This window comes from Taudactylus pleione, unplaced genomic scaffold, assembly GCF_031769625.1.
Source record: "Taudactylus pleione unplaced genomic scaffold, aTauple2 ptg000006l, whole genome shotgun sequence".
Lineage (NCBI taxonomy): Eukaryota > Metazoa > Chordata > Amphibia > Anura > Myobatrachidae > Taudactylus > Taudactylus pleione.
In genome coordinates this window covers 21,481,330-21,499,241 of record NW_028284409.1, presented here as the reverse complement: position 1 = coordinate 21,499,241, position 17,912 = coordinate 21,481,330, and the positions used below count along the sequence as shown (strand labels likewise).

Below are 17,912 nucleotides of genomic sequence, written 5' to 3'. Positions count from 1 at the left end.
TGCAGGCCCCCAGTAGTGACCCTGTAGTGGTCCTTCCTGTTATTGCCCCCAGTTGTGATCCCCCTAGTGCAGTGCCCCTAGTAGTAGGCCTCTTTTATAATGCCCCCAGTAGTAGTCCCCCCCCCCCCCCAAGTAGTGGTCCCCAGTTGAGGTTCCCCCTCCCGATTAAGTGCCCCCTGTAACAGCCCCCCCCCAGTAGAGGTCCTCCCAATAATGGTGCCCCCCGTAATAGCCCCCCCCATAGAGGTCCTCCCAATAATGGTGCCCCCAGTAGTAGCCCCCCCCCCCCCATTGTGCCCCCACCCCAGTAGAGGTCCCCCCAGTGGTAACCACCCCCCTCCTCCGTTGTGCCCCCAGTAGTGCTGACTGGTTTTTAAAAAAATATATGTAAAAACATACTTACCTGAATCCACGCTGCTGCTCCGGACCTCACACCTCACCCGCCGCCGCCCGCCAGTCCTCCCGCTCAACATAATGGGAGAGACGTCATGATGTCATGACGTCTGTCCCATTACCCACTGCAGGAGCCGGACAGAAGTCCGGCTCTTGCAGTGGGTGCTGCAGCAGTCAATGAGAGTCTATCTGACTCTCATTGGCTGCTGTTTAACACATGCATCGCCGCCAGCGCTGACGGAGATGCGTGTGTTATGCACAGCCTGAGCCCGCCTCCTGGAGCTATTGGGCAAGCGCTCAGGGGGAGGGAACGGGCTCAGGTGTGCAGCACAGGACCGGCGCTGGAAGCCTAGCTTCGGTCCTGTGTAAATGTGTAGTGCTGACCGCACTCACTGCGGTCGGCGCTACACTGGTGGCTAACTAGGGCGGGCACGCACCCTGCTCGCCCTGCCCTAGTTACACCACTGATATTTATATTCACATTTGTACACGTGTGAATTTTGCTACTACAGTATATCTTTATAATATAAGACAACACATATTTTGGAGTATTTTGAAGTCTACTCTTTGTCAGTGACAAATAACTGTCTTGTTTGTATTTGATTTAAACACAGTACAATAATTAGATTTATTAGTTTGCTTCTTTTTTTTGGTACTAGTTCTGCTTTCATTTTCACTGCACATTTCTCTTTATCATCAACCCTTCCTCGAGGAATTAGTTACCAAGGAGGCGTATGTTTTGACCTGAAAATGGGCTTGGCCTTTTGAGAAATGTTTTTGCAGCTGCATGTAGTCCCATGTGAGTGGCATGCACACATGCTTATCTGAACTCTTCTTCTTTTGGGTTTCACAGAGGGATATTTCTGTTCTGTTTGTGAAACATTTAACTTCAAAAGAATAATATAGCTCCTATTCCAGAATGTGAAACAATTTATATACCTTGATATTTTTAAAAGCCTAATCCAGTTCTTTCATTATATACAGTTATTTTCTAGGCTTACACATGTTTCTAGTATCACTTCAATATGCCTGTAGATACAGAAAATATTAATTTGTAATTGTTAACACAGGGCCTGATTCAGATTTGGGAATAGAGTAATGCTGGTTACACACTGACCGATATATTGGCCGATCAATTGATCGGCCAAAATATCGGGTGGTCGTCAGCCAGTGTGTATCAACTACGTAATTCCCAGACATAACGCATGGCAGATATATCTGTCCATCAAGCAGTGTGTATGGGCGGTCTGCTGACACATGCAGCAGAGCCCGCGGTGAGGGTGGCTGGACACGCCCCCGGCCAGCAGGACCCGCGGCCAGAGACAGATAATGGTTGTTCAGTGTGTATGAACGACCATCGTCTGCAGATATCTGTTCAGCTTAAGATAGCGCAAGTAACTATGTACCTGGACAAACCATGTTGCATTGCAAGAGGTGCAAATACATGCTTATTTTTTTGCATGCAGGGTAAATACTGGCTGCTTCTGCATGTAGTTCACAGATGCTGGACAGCTTTAATTTTACACTGGAATTTAGATTTCAGTTTGGACATGCCCCTCCTAAATGCTGAACATTTTAAATTTGCCCCATATGCAGTGCAGCATGGTTTGACTAAGATGCACAGTTGCTTGCTCTTTCTTATTGTTTTCCCAACTGTGAATCAGGCACAAAGTGCAATATAATTCCTTTTGGAAGGAGAGCGCTCCTGCGCTGCCTCCTATCCAGTATCCTGCAAGGTATGCTGACTCGACAGTCACTAGGACCTGCCAGAGCTCAGCCAGACGAGTCCCTCCTCTGACATGTGCCACTGTGAATGCACGGCATCTCCATGCTCTCTTCCTCCTTGGCGTTCCATGAGGATGTACGGACCCAAGAGGCTCACCAGCCACAAAGCCATAAAGAGCCCATACTGGATACTGAAAATACACTGTATCATCACCCCTATAGTGGGGGGCAAATAGTGCTACCATCCACCAGTGAATTTACCGCTATCATGCTCAGGGCACATCAATGCCCAGCAGCACCCTAAGCTCCAGGCTGCTCATATATATACTATATATGCATACTGCTGTTACACCTGTGACATCCCTGTGTGTTATGCTACTTGTAGTTCCACCCAGTTCAATAAATCTAAGGACTGGTTAGGCTGTACCACGTGTGGACTAGACTAGACTACTTGCCTACTCTCGGGATGGCCGGGAGAATCATGGCATTGTGTGTCGGGGGCATTGCCACGATGACGTGACCTTGCAGTCATGCCCCTGATCCGCCCCCAAATTAGCACCACGCCCCCCCTGCTATGCCGATCTGGGGGTCAGTTTGTCGCCAAGTATGACTAATCGCCACCAGCATCAACAACTGCATTACATATTCAACTCCACATGTACCTTAGCCAAGTATATTATATCCTGCCATAGCAATCTTTCTGGAGGACTACTGTACCCAGCACATCCGCTTGCACTTCACACTCCGCTGACAGGTCATAGGCTCAGTGCCCAAATTGTTAGCATTGTGTTAATTCTATACTCTGCCAGTAGGTTATGGGGCCAGATTGTTGTCACAGATTACTCTGCATAAACAAATTGTAGACAAGCGACTTACAGAACAAAACAATACCGGACCAGGACATGGATAATATATATTGCTACATTAGCGACCATAACACCCAGATAAGCAACAGAGCATAAGCATCCAAGTGTTAGGTGCCCTAGTGCTGAGTAAGAAGTAGATGAAACTAAAGTAAGGAGAAACACAAGAGGGTAGAGGGCCCTGCTCATAAGAGCTTCCATTCTAAAAGGGAGGGGCAGACAAACAGGTGTGACACAGATGGGGTAGATGGGCAAGAAGGAGCATGTAGCAGGGAGTTAGGATGATAGCTGGAAGGCTTCGAAGAAGTAGTGGGTCTTGAGAGCACGTTTGTAGGATTGCAAAGAGGTGGAGGGTCTGATGGGGAGTGGAAGAGAGTTCCAGAGGCGGGGAGCAGTGCTGGCAAAATCTTGGCAGTGGGAGGAAGTAATCTGTTGGCATGAAAGGCGGCGTGCATTAGTTGGGAGGAGAGTGAAGGGAGATGAGATCAGAGATGTATATGGGAGAAGATTGGGTGAGGGCTTTGTAAGCGAGCGCGAGAACCTTAAATTGGGTTCTAAAAGGGAAGGGGAGCCAGTGGAGGGCTTGTAGGAGAGGGGAGGCAGATGTAGAGCATTTGGAGAGGAAGATAAGCCGTGCAGCAGCATTAAGGACAGACTGTAGAGGAGAGAGATGGGATTTGGAGAGGCCATATAGGAGGAGGTTACAGTAGTCCAATCTGGAGATGACCAGTGAGTGTATGAGGGTTTTAGTAGCATCCTGGCTGAGATGGGGTCTGATCTTGAAATATTTTTGAGATGGAAATGACAGGGCTGCGAAAGGTTCTGGATATGTGGTTTGAAGGAGAGGGATGAGTCCAGGATAACTCCAAGAAGAGCACCTTGGGACTAGATGAGGTAATTATGCCATCAATTGATAAAGAAATAGTCGGAAGTGAGGTTATGTGGGAGGATGGGAAGACGATCAGCTCTGTCTTAGACATAAGTTTAAGAAATTGCTGGGACATCCAGGAAGAGATAGCAGAGAGACAGTTGGAGATACGAGTCAGAAGAGAGGGGGAGAGATCAGGGGAGGAAAGGTAGATTTGAGTATCATCGGCATAAACATAATTATGGAGGTCGAAAGCTCATGAGTTCACCTAGAGAGGAAGTATATAGGGAGAATAGGAGAGGTCCTTGGGAACACCTACTGTAAGAGGCTGTGGGGGGGGGGGGGGGGAAGAGAAGTCATGAGAGGGAACCGAGAAAGATCGGTCATAGAGGTAGTTGGACAGCCAGGAAAGGGCAGTGTCACGTAGACCAAGTGAGTGAAGGATATTGTAACCTGTATGGATGGCCATTCAGTATATAATGCACTTTTTTTTTAAATTGCTCTTTTTCTCTTTGTTTTCTATAGTGAGCTAGGGCTACAGAACGGAGCATAAAATGAAAAAGTTGAACCAATAGGAAGTTCATTTTTAGATACCCTGCAATTTATATTAATACACACACATTATGATATATGTGTATACACAGTCTAATATATGTATGCCAGCACCTGAATTTCTTTTGATTTTCAGTTAAAGCTTGCATAATTTGGATATTTCCATGTATAAATAAACACTGTAGATTCAAGATCCCTTTGGGGAGTACACTTTTTCCTAGCAACAGCAGCTGTAGCAGGACAGACAACTTCCTAGATATTGCAGATGTCCCAGACCACGCTCCTGGTGTTGTGATTCCTCACTGACTGCTGAGATTGGACGTGGCGTTAGAACCCATGTTTGTGTTAAAAACAGTGGTAGAAGTTGATTAATAGAATCTGGAATCTGGAACACTACATACAAATTAATGATATCTAGAAATGAGTCTTCATGCACTATTGCTCAAGTCGCGACAGATGGCTCCTCTCGGGAAGCAATCGGGAAGCCGACTGCCTAAATACCTGCAGCCGGCTTCCCGACTGTCATATCCCGGCAAGGGTGAAATGCCGGGCGTCTAGATGTAGACGCCCGCATTTCCCCGACGCCGGGAGACCGCGAGCGGACAGCCGCGGGGGGGGAGGGTTAGGTTTAGGGCTCCCGGGGGGGACTTAGGGTTAGGCACCCCCCCGGGAGGGTTAGGGTTAGGCTAGGGGGAGGGAGGGTTAGGGTTAGGCACCCCCGGGGGGGACTTAGGGTTAGGCACGCCCCGGGGGACTTAGGTTTAGGCAGCGGGGAAGGGGGGGATTAGGGTTAGGCACTTAGAGGGGGGATTAGGGTTAGGCACCCCTAAGGAGGTTTAGGGGGGTTAGGTTAGTAGATACTCACTCACCTATCCACGATCAGGATTTCCAGCGCTGTCGGGCTTCCGCTGCTCGGAACTCTGCTGATGTCGGCCTGCCGCTGACGGGAATACCCATTCATACCCATTCCCTCCTCTCAGTGGCAGACGATTCAAACTGTGTGTCCAATATGTACAAATAAAACTACTGGAAGTGCCAAAGCTAGTGTTTGCGATATTTGTACATCTGTGTACGACTGAGTCTGAATCTGTACAGAAAAGGCTCCCATGGGAATAGCCGCAGCTTTCCTCACGCCAAGTTCCATTGTGCGTAATCTGCAACTTTGTACAGTGTGTGTGTGTGTACAACCAATTCCTGCGCATTAAAAGTCACAGACTAGCATCTCTAGTACACTGTGGGGGAGATATATGAATGGCCAATATGGGGAAAGAGTGTTAATAGCGCTCAATATGTGCCCTGATACCGCTTCTCCCCCATGTATTATTGTGGGGTTCGGTGGTAAATGACAGGGGCTCTATGCATCATTATTGGCGCTGCTATCTATGAAATCGCAGCGACGATATGCTGGGCAATGTATGAACAGTCAGTGGCACTGACCATTACGACTGCTGCAGCTATCGATATCGACAGCTGTGGTTGCCCTAACACCACAGCAGGTACAGCACTATCCCTGCTGCGGCTGCCGGGCTCTGGGCTGCACATGAGATCTCACGTGATGCGCTGTGTGCTCAGGCAGGGATTGTTTTCACTCCCCCACTACGGCTGCTGAGATGTTCATACATCTCATCTGTAGTGCTCCGGGACGTGCGCAGTCAGGGTAGGCAGGGGAGGCAGAGCCTCCTTCCCCTATCATACTCCGTGTCATGCTCCAGAATGTTGTTATAAAAACTGTGTTTCGTCTCTGAGACGAAGCAGGAAGAGTTATAGCGGCACAAGACATAGTCCACTGTGATGATACAGTAGTTTTAGAATTAATCATCAATTTAGCTGGAATAGAGGGGGAGATGTATCAAGCCTTCTAAAGGGTGGACAAATGGAGAAACTGCCTATAGCAACCAATCAGATACTAGCTAGCATTTTATCAAGTACATTTTATAAAATGGTGCTATATATGTAAATGTTAATAATATCTGAATTCTCAAAGAGGTGACAATATTGCCTAACCCATACATACACAAGCAGGGATTGCTTCATATTTTGGAACTACTTATAATAACAAGGATTAAGATGATCAACTCATTACCTGATGGTTGGGGTTAGAGCCTCTCTCTCTGTCTGATCCATGTAACTGTTATTTACATATAACCTACTGTATGTATCTGTAATGTACATGCAGTGTCACAGCAGAAATTTGCTAAAGATACTTGTGAATTGATGATGAATGATAATAATACTTAATAAACGTGGTGCAGTGAGGGTTCTCTTCAACCTAGTAAACCCATCAAAAACCTATTTGTACTGGAAAGGTTTTAGTTCTTTTTATGTTCAGTAAAGTCCTGGGACTAGAAATATTTTGTGATATACTCGTGATAAAGATTTCTATTTTACCAATATAAAATGTGTGTATGTATGTGGGTGTGTATATATATATATATATATATATATATATAATGCGTATATACTAAATTTAAATACAATTGCACACATACATAAGCTGGATTTACAATCAATAGCTTGCTGTCCCTTTTTCCCTAACAGTTGATGGTTTGGACAAATCTTCCATTGGAAACTGTGATGCACCAAACTCAGGCAATCAAACACCACCTCTCAAGAGGAAAGGAAGGCTGTCCTCCATAGGGAAGATCTTCAAGCCTTGGAAATGGAGAAAGAAGAAGGCCAGTGAGAAATTCTGTGAAACCTCAATAGGTGGGTAGAATGGTGTTAATGTTAGATGAATGCACACACAAATGTATTCATTGATTATCTTATATAAGCGGTTTACACATATTTATTCTAACCGTTTAGATTTTTATATTCCCTTTATAGCTATATATCTATTGTGCTTGTTAACTAGTTTTTGGAGATGATGCATTGTGTTGTTTAGGCACTATGGCAAGGTTTAAGGTTTAGGGACTGGGGAGGAAGGGGTAAGTGTAGGCTGTGGGGAGGTAGGGGTATGGTTTGGATTCTTGCCGAAAGGTGTCTGTATCCTAACCCTGTCGGGATGCCAACTTCAGGATCGCGAGCGCCGGCATCCCGTACCCAACCCTAAATTTGTATATCAGTCACAACAAATATTTCTGCACTAAATACAGCCACTAGAAAGCTGTTCCTACACCCCACCAAAAATGTACCTTAGACAGCAGGAAAAGGCTCTATGAAGGGAATTCACAAAAGCTTGGAGAAAGTACCAACCAATCAGCTCCTATCATTATTCAAACACAGCCTGTAAACTTACAGTTAGGAGGATAATGGTTGGTGCTTTATCTCTTTCCACGTTATCTCTCTGCAAGCTTTCATGAATACTCCCTATATTTTGTATATTGCACACTAGTACTCGGTAGCAGGGCATAAAATGGAGATGCATCCACCTTTGATATGTCTGTCATACTTTCTGACTAAAATAAGATTATGTATCAAACAGTGAAATGAGTGGAGAAGCTGACCAGTGACGTTACCCATAGCCAGGGCTGCCAAGAGAAATCTTGGGCCCCGATACAGTAACTTCCCAGGGTCCCCCCCCCTTCCCCCTGGAGGGGGTGTGGCCACTATGTTAGGGGCAGGGCTGCATATATATGGGGGCGTGTCTAGCATGTGAGTGTTTAGTTTAGAGAACAAAGGGGGTGATTCAGACCCGGATGCTAGGTTGCATGCACTCGCAGCCCTTGAGAAAGTAAATATGCCAACGCTAAGACATAGGACGATCGTTGGGTGAAGTAAGATGCCCACCAGCCTGGAGATAAGAGGCCCACTTGCACACGTCATCTCAAGGAAGTGTATGAAAACATTGGTACAATCGGCTGACATTGAACCCACATGCAGTGCTTGCCTACCACAAGCACTGTGAGCACCGCAATGTGTAAGACAGTGAAGTGACGTGTATGCTGACATTGCGTCTTAATTATGCACGTCCTTATAATGGTGTTAAAATGCACTGACACGCCTGCGTTCGCTCATCCACACCCGTTTCCCTTGTCCTTCCCCTGTCACCACCCTGGCTGAGTACTACAAACGAGCACTTTTGGATCGCAGTGACTGGTTTGTGCACACGCACTGTAGTTTGCGCAGTTGGTAAAAATTGGCCGGCTATGAAAGAACGCAGCCATGCGGTGCCAATAGAAGAATGGAGAAGGGAGAAAGCGAGCTGGGAGCGGGGCTACTCCAGTGCCGAGGAAATTATGCTAATCTGCTGGGGGGAATCTGTCTTTGAGAGGGATTTCCCAGGGTAGGTTCCTCCATTATAATCTAGCCCTGTTGCAGGGACCAATGATCCCAGCAGTTTGTTGTTATGAACATCAGAACCACTGGTCACCCTCCATCTGCCCGTGCCCATCCAGTTGTACATCCTGTACTCCTCAGGTGGCCCTTTCTGTACCTGCCGCCCCCTTCTCATCAGCCGGGATTCGGGAGGCAGGCAGAGAAGCTTCCCGGAAATCACTCAGACACAGTGCAGAGGCGGTCCTCGTGCTGCACAATCGTACAGCCCGCCCCGATCCTCCATGTGGCCATAACCTGCCGCTTAGCTGAAGATTTCTAGTGACTGTGTTTTGTGCCTGAATATCAGCTGCCACCCCTCAGGTCCCGGCGCCCATAGGCAGCTGCCCAATGGAAGCGCCGGCCCTATGTGCCACACAAACAACATAGATGCCCATGCCTCGCCCACGTTCACCTGCTTTTGTGTGCAATCTTCCAGTCCCTGGATCCTGCCCACCACTGCCCGGAGCCTGATACTGGTGCGCACTGTCTGCTTGTGTTGAGAGCCGACGTCAATGTCACACAGACACTGTCACAAGTTACAGCAGGCTGCAGCCGCGCTGCTGATGCACTCGCGAGATGATGACGTCATCATCTCGCGAGTGCATCAGCTCCGCAGCGGCGCGGCTGCGGCCTGTAAGTAAGTGACAGTATCTGTGTGACATTGACACACAGACACTGCGATGTGGTGGGAGACTCCTCCCCCGACCTGCCGCCCACCGCTGCTAGCGGTGGTTTGGTGACAGTCAATGGCTAAAAAAAAAAAAAAAAAGATTGAAAAATAAAAACGGCAGTGTGTTTTCGGTGGCCCGGGCCCCCTGCCATACCCCGGGCCCGGTTAATCTGTACCCGCTGCCCCCCCCCTCTCAGCGCCCCTGCCCATAGCAACCAATCGGTTTATACCTATTCTTATAGAATGTACTTGACCAATGTTACCTTAATGCTGATTGGTTACTATGGGAAACTTATCCAGTTGTCCACTACTCTTTTCACTGAAAGCTTGATACGTAAACCTTAGAAAGTTATGTAGGTACTTCTGTAGAAAATCTACTCCAATTTACTTATTTAAGTGTTGATACTTTTCAAAACCTGTTAATGTAAATGAACATGTGGAATACTGTTCTGTACATACATATACTGTACAATGCCACTATTTTTACTGTTTAATTATGTTCGTTGGTTAACTGGAAATGACCTATTTGTTTACAGCAGGGATCATGTGCGTTTTGCCAGCTAAATACAGGCCATTTCCAGTAATTTGTATTGCCCAGCTAATCCCAGGCCATTATGAGATTACATTGTCAGCAGCTATAATGAATCACAATGCACCGTTAAAGTTCACAAAAAAACAGATGTTGACATGAGTGAGAATAGAAGACCAGGCACTGCACACAGAGACGCAATCCATAACATTACCTTATGGAAACTACTTTGTTCTGTATTTTATATTATAGTACACCTATACTGTATACTACCGTGTTTCCCCGATAATAAGACACTGTCTTATTTTTTTTTTTGTTAACAAAAACACCATAGGGCTTATTTTCGGGGTAGGTCTTATATTAATTTTGACAGCAGTGCCCTTATGCAGGCCCCCCCCTTGCAGAAGTGTCCCATATGCAGGCCACCCCCTTGCAGGCCCCCTTGCAGAAGTGCCCCATATGCATGCCCCCCCCTTGTGGAAGTGCCCCTTATGCATGCCCCCCCCTTGTGGAAGTGCCGCTTATTCATGCCCCCCCTCTTGCAGGCCCCCTTATGGAAGTGCCGCTTATGCAGGTCCCCCCCTGTAGCAGTGTCCCTTATTGCAGTGCACTTACCTGACTCGCCGCCGTCCGGGATGTCGCTCTCACCTGCGTGCTGACTGGATCTAACATGATCCAGCAGGCGCGGCCGCACAGGATCCTCAGCGCGCGGGTGACGTCATGACGTCACCCGCGCACTGCATGACTGGGAACGCTGGTCTCTGCAGCGTTCCCAGCTGAAAATGAGTTCAGGTAGGTCTTATTTTCGGGGTAGGGCTTAATTTGGACCGGGTTTCAAAATTAAGGGTAGGTCTTATTTTCGGGGTAGGTCTTATTATCGGGGAAACACGGTATCTACATGCCTAGGAAAGTTATATTGTTGGTGCTCATGTGGTAAGGAAATTAGTTCTAGAGATTACTGTGTCCCATATCACAAATGATTGGGACTGTCTTGCCAAAATAAGGAAAATTGGGAGGTTTGTGTCGGTAATTTGGGTTGCTTGCACCACATTGCTCCTCTTATGTACCCCATCTATTCATGGAGTGCAACTGCACCTCAGGCCATACAATATCCCATTTCACGTGTAGAAATATCCAACACTTGTATTACTAACATCTAGTTTAGTTCCCATTTTGCCCTTGCTCTTGCTTTCATAGTATATCTTGCTCTAGACAGATAAATGATAATTGGCTGCTATTGTTAAGTGCAGATTTTGTGCCTAATGCAATGTTAATAAATAACCCCTATTATTGCAATATTATTTTGGCCGCAGAAAAGAGACCAAATCAGCATCACATGAAATAGTTTTGCTAAGAGAAGAAAAAGAGGACATGAGTGAAGGAAGATGTCAGCACTAAACATGGCGGTACCATATCTCCCGGTACCGCCAGCAGTAAAATGGTTAGCAGCCCAGCACTGAGTGCTGGGCACAAACTATAACAAAGGAAGCTGTTAAAATATATATAATGTGTTTTATGTCTAGCGCAGTGCCGTGGTGTATGAAACCCTGGTGATGCAGGCACACCAGATGTATATATTTAACATGATGAATTTTAAATGTACAAATGTTTAAATATATTCAAGGTAAAAATAGCACTTACTTTGGTTTCCCTGAAAGTCCCAGGGGATCCAGGGCTCTTTGTGGGCTGCTGGATCCCCCAGCCCCCTTCAAGGGAAACAGGCTGCCCTCCCATGCAACCTTATGCCTGAAAGTGGTATGAGGAGGTGCGTGGGAAGCTGGCCAAGGCAGCCAGCTTATTATTTTCTCTAAACCTCTAAAGAGCTTCCCCTCCATTGCCAGGAAACCCTGCCCAAGGACCTTGGTTGCCCACCTCTAGAGCTCAGATTCAGGCAGAGGTGGCAGGCTTGGTCCCTTAACAGATTCCTGGAAGTCCATTTTGGAGGGAACAATTTGTTGATTCCAGGCATGGCAGAGCCAGAGGCGTCGCTGAGGCACTGGGGAGTGACCACTCCCCACTGTCCATAGGTGACAATGTTAAAGGTGAGCATGCCATGGGCAAGTTAAAAAACCACAGGGAAGACTTACCCCTGTGGTAATGTGTATTGGAGTGACATAAAAGAAGGCCTGTGAGCCTGGTTTGTTGTATATCTTTTTGAACATCAAGAAGGAGGAACTGCTGTAATATCTTTGTATGCTGACCCCCTTAAAGCTGAGGGGAAGAGTCTTTTTTTTAAGACTATTGAGCAATAAACATCTTTGCCTTTACAACGACTGCATCTGAATCCTGCGACAACAGAATTGCACCAAACGCTATTCCGTTCTCCTACCGTGCACGGCTTGATCCATTGCGAGGGATCAGTGGGTATCTGCCAACACTAATCAGGAGGTGTGGCCGCAGCTCGTCAATATATACGCAGCAGAAGTGGTACCAGTTGCCGATGGAAGGAGCCTGGTTGTACGTAAGAAGTGGTTCCAAATGCCGATGGTAGGAGTTTGGTGGTGGAAACTACATAACCGCCCACTGTGCAGCTGGTGGAGTCAGTGACAGGCGGTCACTGTCGGTAAGAGGGAATCCCTGATACCCCAAGTCCATGGGGGATCAAAACCCAATCTATGATTAGGTGGCAAGTGAGGTCATCCGGTCACATTGTTGTTTTACCATTCAGTGGTGGCATTTCCGATGTTGTCACCAGCAAATGGTAATGATTCGATGGGTGAATGTTTCTTTAATTGCTTAGAGCTGCACCACCCCTTGCTCCTTCCTGGCTGCTGTATGTTGTGAGGCCGTTTGTGTTATTGAGATCACTGCAGCAGTGAGCAGCGCTGCTGCAGGTTAATGACAGGTGCAAAACTGAAGCGCTGCCTTAACTATTCCTGACCCAATCCCGCCCCCAGTCCTGCCCACTGCCAGCCACACTGATGGCATTTTTTGTGCATATTATATGAATAATTTTTTTCCATCGAATTCTTTTGTTGAGATGGTTAGTTACCATCACATTGAAAATTTTGATGGTGGAAGTCCAATGGTGGTGGGCTTCTGATGTCCAACCCTACTTTATTCCTTATGTTTAGCCTTCAATAACAGATTTGTGCGGGACAGTCTGTCTGTTGATGAAAAGGTCTAAATTTCCCATACTCTGAGTATATTTCAGCCTGCAGAGCAGTAGGTTTATGTTTTGTAGAGTGTGATCTGATGTGCCTTTGATAAACTGTACATTTTTTTGGTGCATGCACATATTTGTGCAGGAATTACTAACCTTCCATTTTAACCCCTTTGCTGCTGACACTTTTATCACACCTGTGCTGAGCCTGTTTTAGCAGTTTAATCACATTCCACCATCAATATCCAGACCTTTTTTTTTAATGCTATATACTATTTACTAATTCAAATAAAACACCTAATGCATGTAGGAATAATATGGCACTCCAAAAAGGCATAACTTTTTAAAATTTAAACAACCTAGATTAGGGTATCCCTGAGTTTATTGAAGCCATGACAGGGGAGATCTGGGTATTAGAACCTCAATTTCTGTAGTATAGGGTTTTACTGTCTTATGATCACCATTCAATAACTCCCCTCTTCAAGTGAAGGTGCTTTTGTTTGTGTAGGTGTTATTATGGGGGAGAGTGGACACTTTAAGGGCTCTATTTACTACAATCCGCATATTGAATGCAGATTGTAGTGTTAATATTAACGACTGAATTCGCATCGCGAATTCAGGCAATATCACAGGGATTTACTACAAATCCCTTGCAGGGAGAGAGCTTGCGATAAAGCTCTGTCCCTTCGAATCCCATACGCACACTAGTCACGGTATTCTCGGAAAAAATACTGTGACAAAGTGCCCGCGCAGACCGGCCGCCGCTGCTAAGCCCCACCCCTCGTGATTGAGGACCCCTGCAATCACCCCCCTACCCCCCCTTCCCGTGACCCACCCCCTGTAACTCCCCCCCCCCCCCCCCCCTCCCTCCCTCCCTTAATTACACTTACCTGCATGATCCGGGCCTCCAGTGATGTCCTCCATGCCTCCAATCAGGTGATTTCCCATACTGCACTGGGACCCGATCACCTGATGACCGGGCCGCAGTGCAGTATGGGAGACCAGCTGACCGGAGGGAGGACATCACCCAGAGCCCCGATCACCGGTCCATGGAGTCAGGTAAGTTAATTCTTTTTTTTACAATTTTTTTTTTTTTTTTACAGTGCATCAGCTTGCGGTCTGTTTAGACCACACAGCTGATCACTGGGACCGGCTCTGCTCTTCCCGTTAGAGCAGAGTAGGAGTCCATAACCAGGGGAGACCCTGGATAATGCCACCTCCAGGTGGCGTTATTATTACAGGGCCTCCCCAGGTATTTCTACTTCAGGGTCCATAGGGTTCCACAGGATACCTTGGGGGTATAGGTGTGACGTCAGTCGCAGGGCACCAAAGAGTTAAGCTTTCAGCCTCCCAGGATGCACTAGGTCCCCCTCCTATACCCCGCCCCCAGGCCAAGGCACCTCAGTTTAGTTTGGTGCCCGGCCGGAGTCGGGTGCACCTGTTGGAGTGGGGGCTAGAAGAGCCCCTGAAGCTTTTTCTTCATGCAGCTGTGGCTGCACATCTGGATGAACAGCATGGACAGTCAGTCCTGACGTCCATGCTGTCTTCCCTACACCCCGCCGGTACCAGAACGCCGGTACTGATCCGGGGATGCTGGTGGGCGTCTGGGGTCACAGCTAGCGGTGACCCCAGATGCTCCGGACCATGGCCGGATTCAAGGGGGACAGAGGTAAGCAGCGGGGTCCCGCGGTGGGTCCCCGCTGATCACATGGTCCTAAGTCCCCAGGCAGGGGGCTCCCTGGGGACTGGCTGCAGCGTGGAGCCAGGCGACCAACCTGCGCTTCCACTACCCCCTGGGACAGCGGACCGCAGCAGAGCGGTAGCGCTGCGGCGTCCCAGGGGTTAAATGCATGCCAGGGGAGCGCGCCTTCCCTGTCTCACAGCCGGCGCCTCCCCCGCTGCACACAGCCCTCTCTGCACTGTGCTGACTGGTCCTGTGTCAGCGCTCCTCCCCCAGGCCAGCTTCTCTCTGCTCCTCGGCGGCCATCTTCTCTGCAACGCATGGTGAACGCTGCTGGAAGTCTGGAAGGAAGCATCGTGGTCTGGGTCCCCCCGCATACCTCTCCTCCGCTGTGGCTCAGGTCTGTGTATGCAGCGCTGTGTCCTACCAGGCCCTGTGTCTGTGTAGTTGAGTGATCAGCGCTGTTAGTGCAGGAATTGTTATTTCTCTGCATTGTATGTGACTGTGCTAGCGCTGCCTGTAACTATTCTTCACTAAACTGTCAGCTTTATTACTGTCCCTGTTCTTTCTGCTAAAGCCCTTGCGGTGCGGTGCTGCAGGGTGGTCTCTCGCCTATTTAATACTTAATTGGTGAGAGAGGTCACATACGTGGTGCCATCATGTCTGAAAGTGATTTTCCCCTCCGGCTACAGTGTACCACGTGCAAAGTACCGTTAGCGGAGGGGGAGGGTAGCGCGGAGGGCCTTTGCCGGCAGTGTTGTCCATGGCGCGGCCTATTACGGTTACAGCACCGGTACAGGAGCCGCCCTGGGCTTGTTTCGCTCAGGCGTTAACAGCTTTAGTGGGCCAGTTAGCTCCGCAGCCCGCGTTTACTCCGATGGGTTTGTCCCAGCAGTCTGTGGTGTCGTCACCCATGCAGGGGTTCCCACGACAATTGGTGGTACCCCACAGTCTCCCTATTTCCCCGCTCCCGGGTTCTCAGGAGCCAGCGTGGGTTAACTCCCTGACGAGTTCTTTACAGCACTTGTCGGATGTATTGCAAGGGGAGTCTGTGATGCGGCCTCATAAAAGGCCGGTGGCGTCTCTGTCCGCTCCTTATGAGGATGACGAAGGGACGTCTGATGATGGGGAGATTCTGGATCCTTACGATCAGGAACCTTTCCATACTAAGGACGCTGATGCTAAGTCCAAAGTATATATTCCTTGACTTAAGTTCCCCCAGCGGCAAAATCTAAGTATGCCTTTTTCAAAGATGTGAAGGGCGATGCCACAGTCTTTCCTCTTTCGGGTCAGTTGGTGGACCATTTAGAGGAGGCGTGGAAACAACCTGGCAAAAGATACCAGCCGCAGAGACGCCTGGCGGTGGCTTATCCGTTCGCGGATAATTATTTTGCTAAGTGTGAATCCCCTCCACAGGTGGATTCTCACGTGACCCGTCTTGTCCGTAGTGCCACATTGCCGATGCCATCCATGTCCTCCCTTAAGGATGCTACGGACCGCAAGGTAGAAATCTGCCTGAAGTCCGCTTATTCCCTTGCAGGGGGGGCAGCACGGCCGGCTATGGCCATTTGCTGGGTTGCCAGAGCGATGGAGCGCTGGGCGGATTCATTAGAGGCTTCTTTTGAATCCGACTGTCCGGCCGAACAAGCGGAGTTGATTGGCAATCTCCGTGATTCGGCCACCTACATCAACGAGGCGGCTCTAGACATTAGTACTCTGGTGTCTAGAATTTCTTCAGCAGCGGTAGCTGCTCGTCGCACCTTGTGGCTGCGATCCTGGAAGGCGGACGCAGATCCAAGAAAGGTCTGGAAGCGTTGCCGTTTACCGGAGAAGTTCTCTTCGGTCCGGATCTGGATAAGTTGTGGCCACGCTGGCGGCAGCCAAATCTGCTTGTCTCCCGTCGGCCGCTGCTCCTTCTGGTTCTGGACCATCGTCCTTTCGGTCTAGGGCCCAGGGCAGGCCCAAACCACAGTCGTTTCCTCGACAGGCTGGCCCTAAGAAATCGGTCAAGCCCCGGAAACAGGCATGGAGTACCAGACGTCCGGCCCCCAAGCCAGATGACAAGCCTGCGGCCTGACGGTCCGGGTCTCCCCTTGGGGGATCCCAGGGTGGGAGGCCGCCTGCTGCAGTTCTCCCGGTGTTGGTCGTTCACTACGACAGACACTTGGGTTCTGGAGGTGGTCTCTCACGGGTACGCCCTCTCCTTCCGGCACAGACCCCCGGCTCGATTCTTCACCACGGGTCTACCATCAGACCGGAACAAGGCTACGGAGCTGCGGAAGGTATTGCACACTATGCTCCAGGCTGGAGTTATAGTGCCTGTTCCATTCTCCCAGAGGGGCCAGGGTTTCTATTCAAATCTATTTTTGGTACAGAAACCCAATGGGTCATATCGTCCGATTCTCAACCTCAAAGCACTCAACAAGTCTTTGCGGGTCCCGAAGTTTCGGATGGAGACCCTACGGTCCATCATTCTGGCGCTGGAACCTGGGGACTACATGGTGTCATTGGACATACAGGACGCTATGGCGGTCATGGCGGCTTCTCTGCGGCTGCAAGGAGTCCGCATGTTGCCGTACTTGGACGACCTGTTATTGGTGGCAGGATCTCCAGAGCTCCTGTTACACCACTTGGACCTGACCATTGCACTGCTGCAACGGCACGGCTGGCTAATTAACTGGCAGAAGTCCACTCTAATCCCGTCTCGGAGGATTCTGCATCTTGGAGCCTTATTGGACTCGGGACAGCAAAGGATCTTCGTGACGGAGGACAAGATCTCTGCTTTACAGTCAAGGGTGCGCAGTTGTCTGCACAGCCGCCGGGTGTCCTTACACTCGGCGATGAGGTTACTGGGCTCCATGGTGTCGGTGTTCGACATGGTGGAATACGCCCAGTTTCACTCTAGACCTCTGCAGCACCTGATCCTGTCCAAGTGGAACGGGCTGCCTCAGTCTCTGAAGTTCCAGACGATTGTGCTCACCCCGGAGGTTCGCCTGTCCCTTGCGTGGTGGTTAAAGATGACCCACCTCAACAAGGGACGTCCGTTCTGGGTTCCAAATTGGGTCCTGTTGACAACGGACGCCAGTCTTCGGGGCTGGGGAGCAGTTTTCGGGTCCACACTTGTTCCAGGGCAGGTGGACACCGACAGAAGCGGAGCTTCCAATAAATATCTTGGAACTCCGTGCGGTCTTCAATGCTCTCCTGCAGGCACAGCGGTTTCTCCAGGGTCACCCGGTGCAGGTCCAGTCGGACAATGCTACCACCGTGGCCT

General features: G+C 48.9%; 1 protein-coding gene across 4 annotated transcripts in view; it reads left to right on the top strand.

Moving 5' to 3' along the window:
- Positions 1–17,912, top strand: part of PHACTR2 (phosphatase and actin regulator 2) — a 302,858-nt gene that overhangs the window by 196,339 nt on the left and 88,607 nt on the right. For all 4 annotated transcript variants that reach the window (XM_088454611.1, XM_088454681.1, XM_088454579.1 and 1 more), the window contains one exon: positions 6,940–7,107. In XM_088454611.1, coding sequence (XP_088310737.1) covers positions 6,940–7,107 — 168 coding nt within the window. The remainder of the gene's footprint in view (positions 1–6,939; positions 7,108–17,912) is intronic.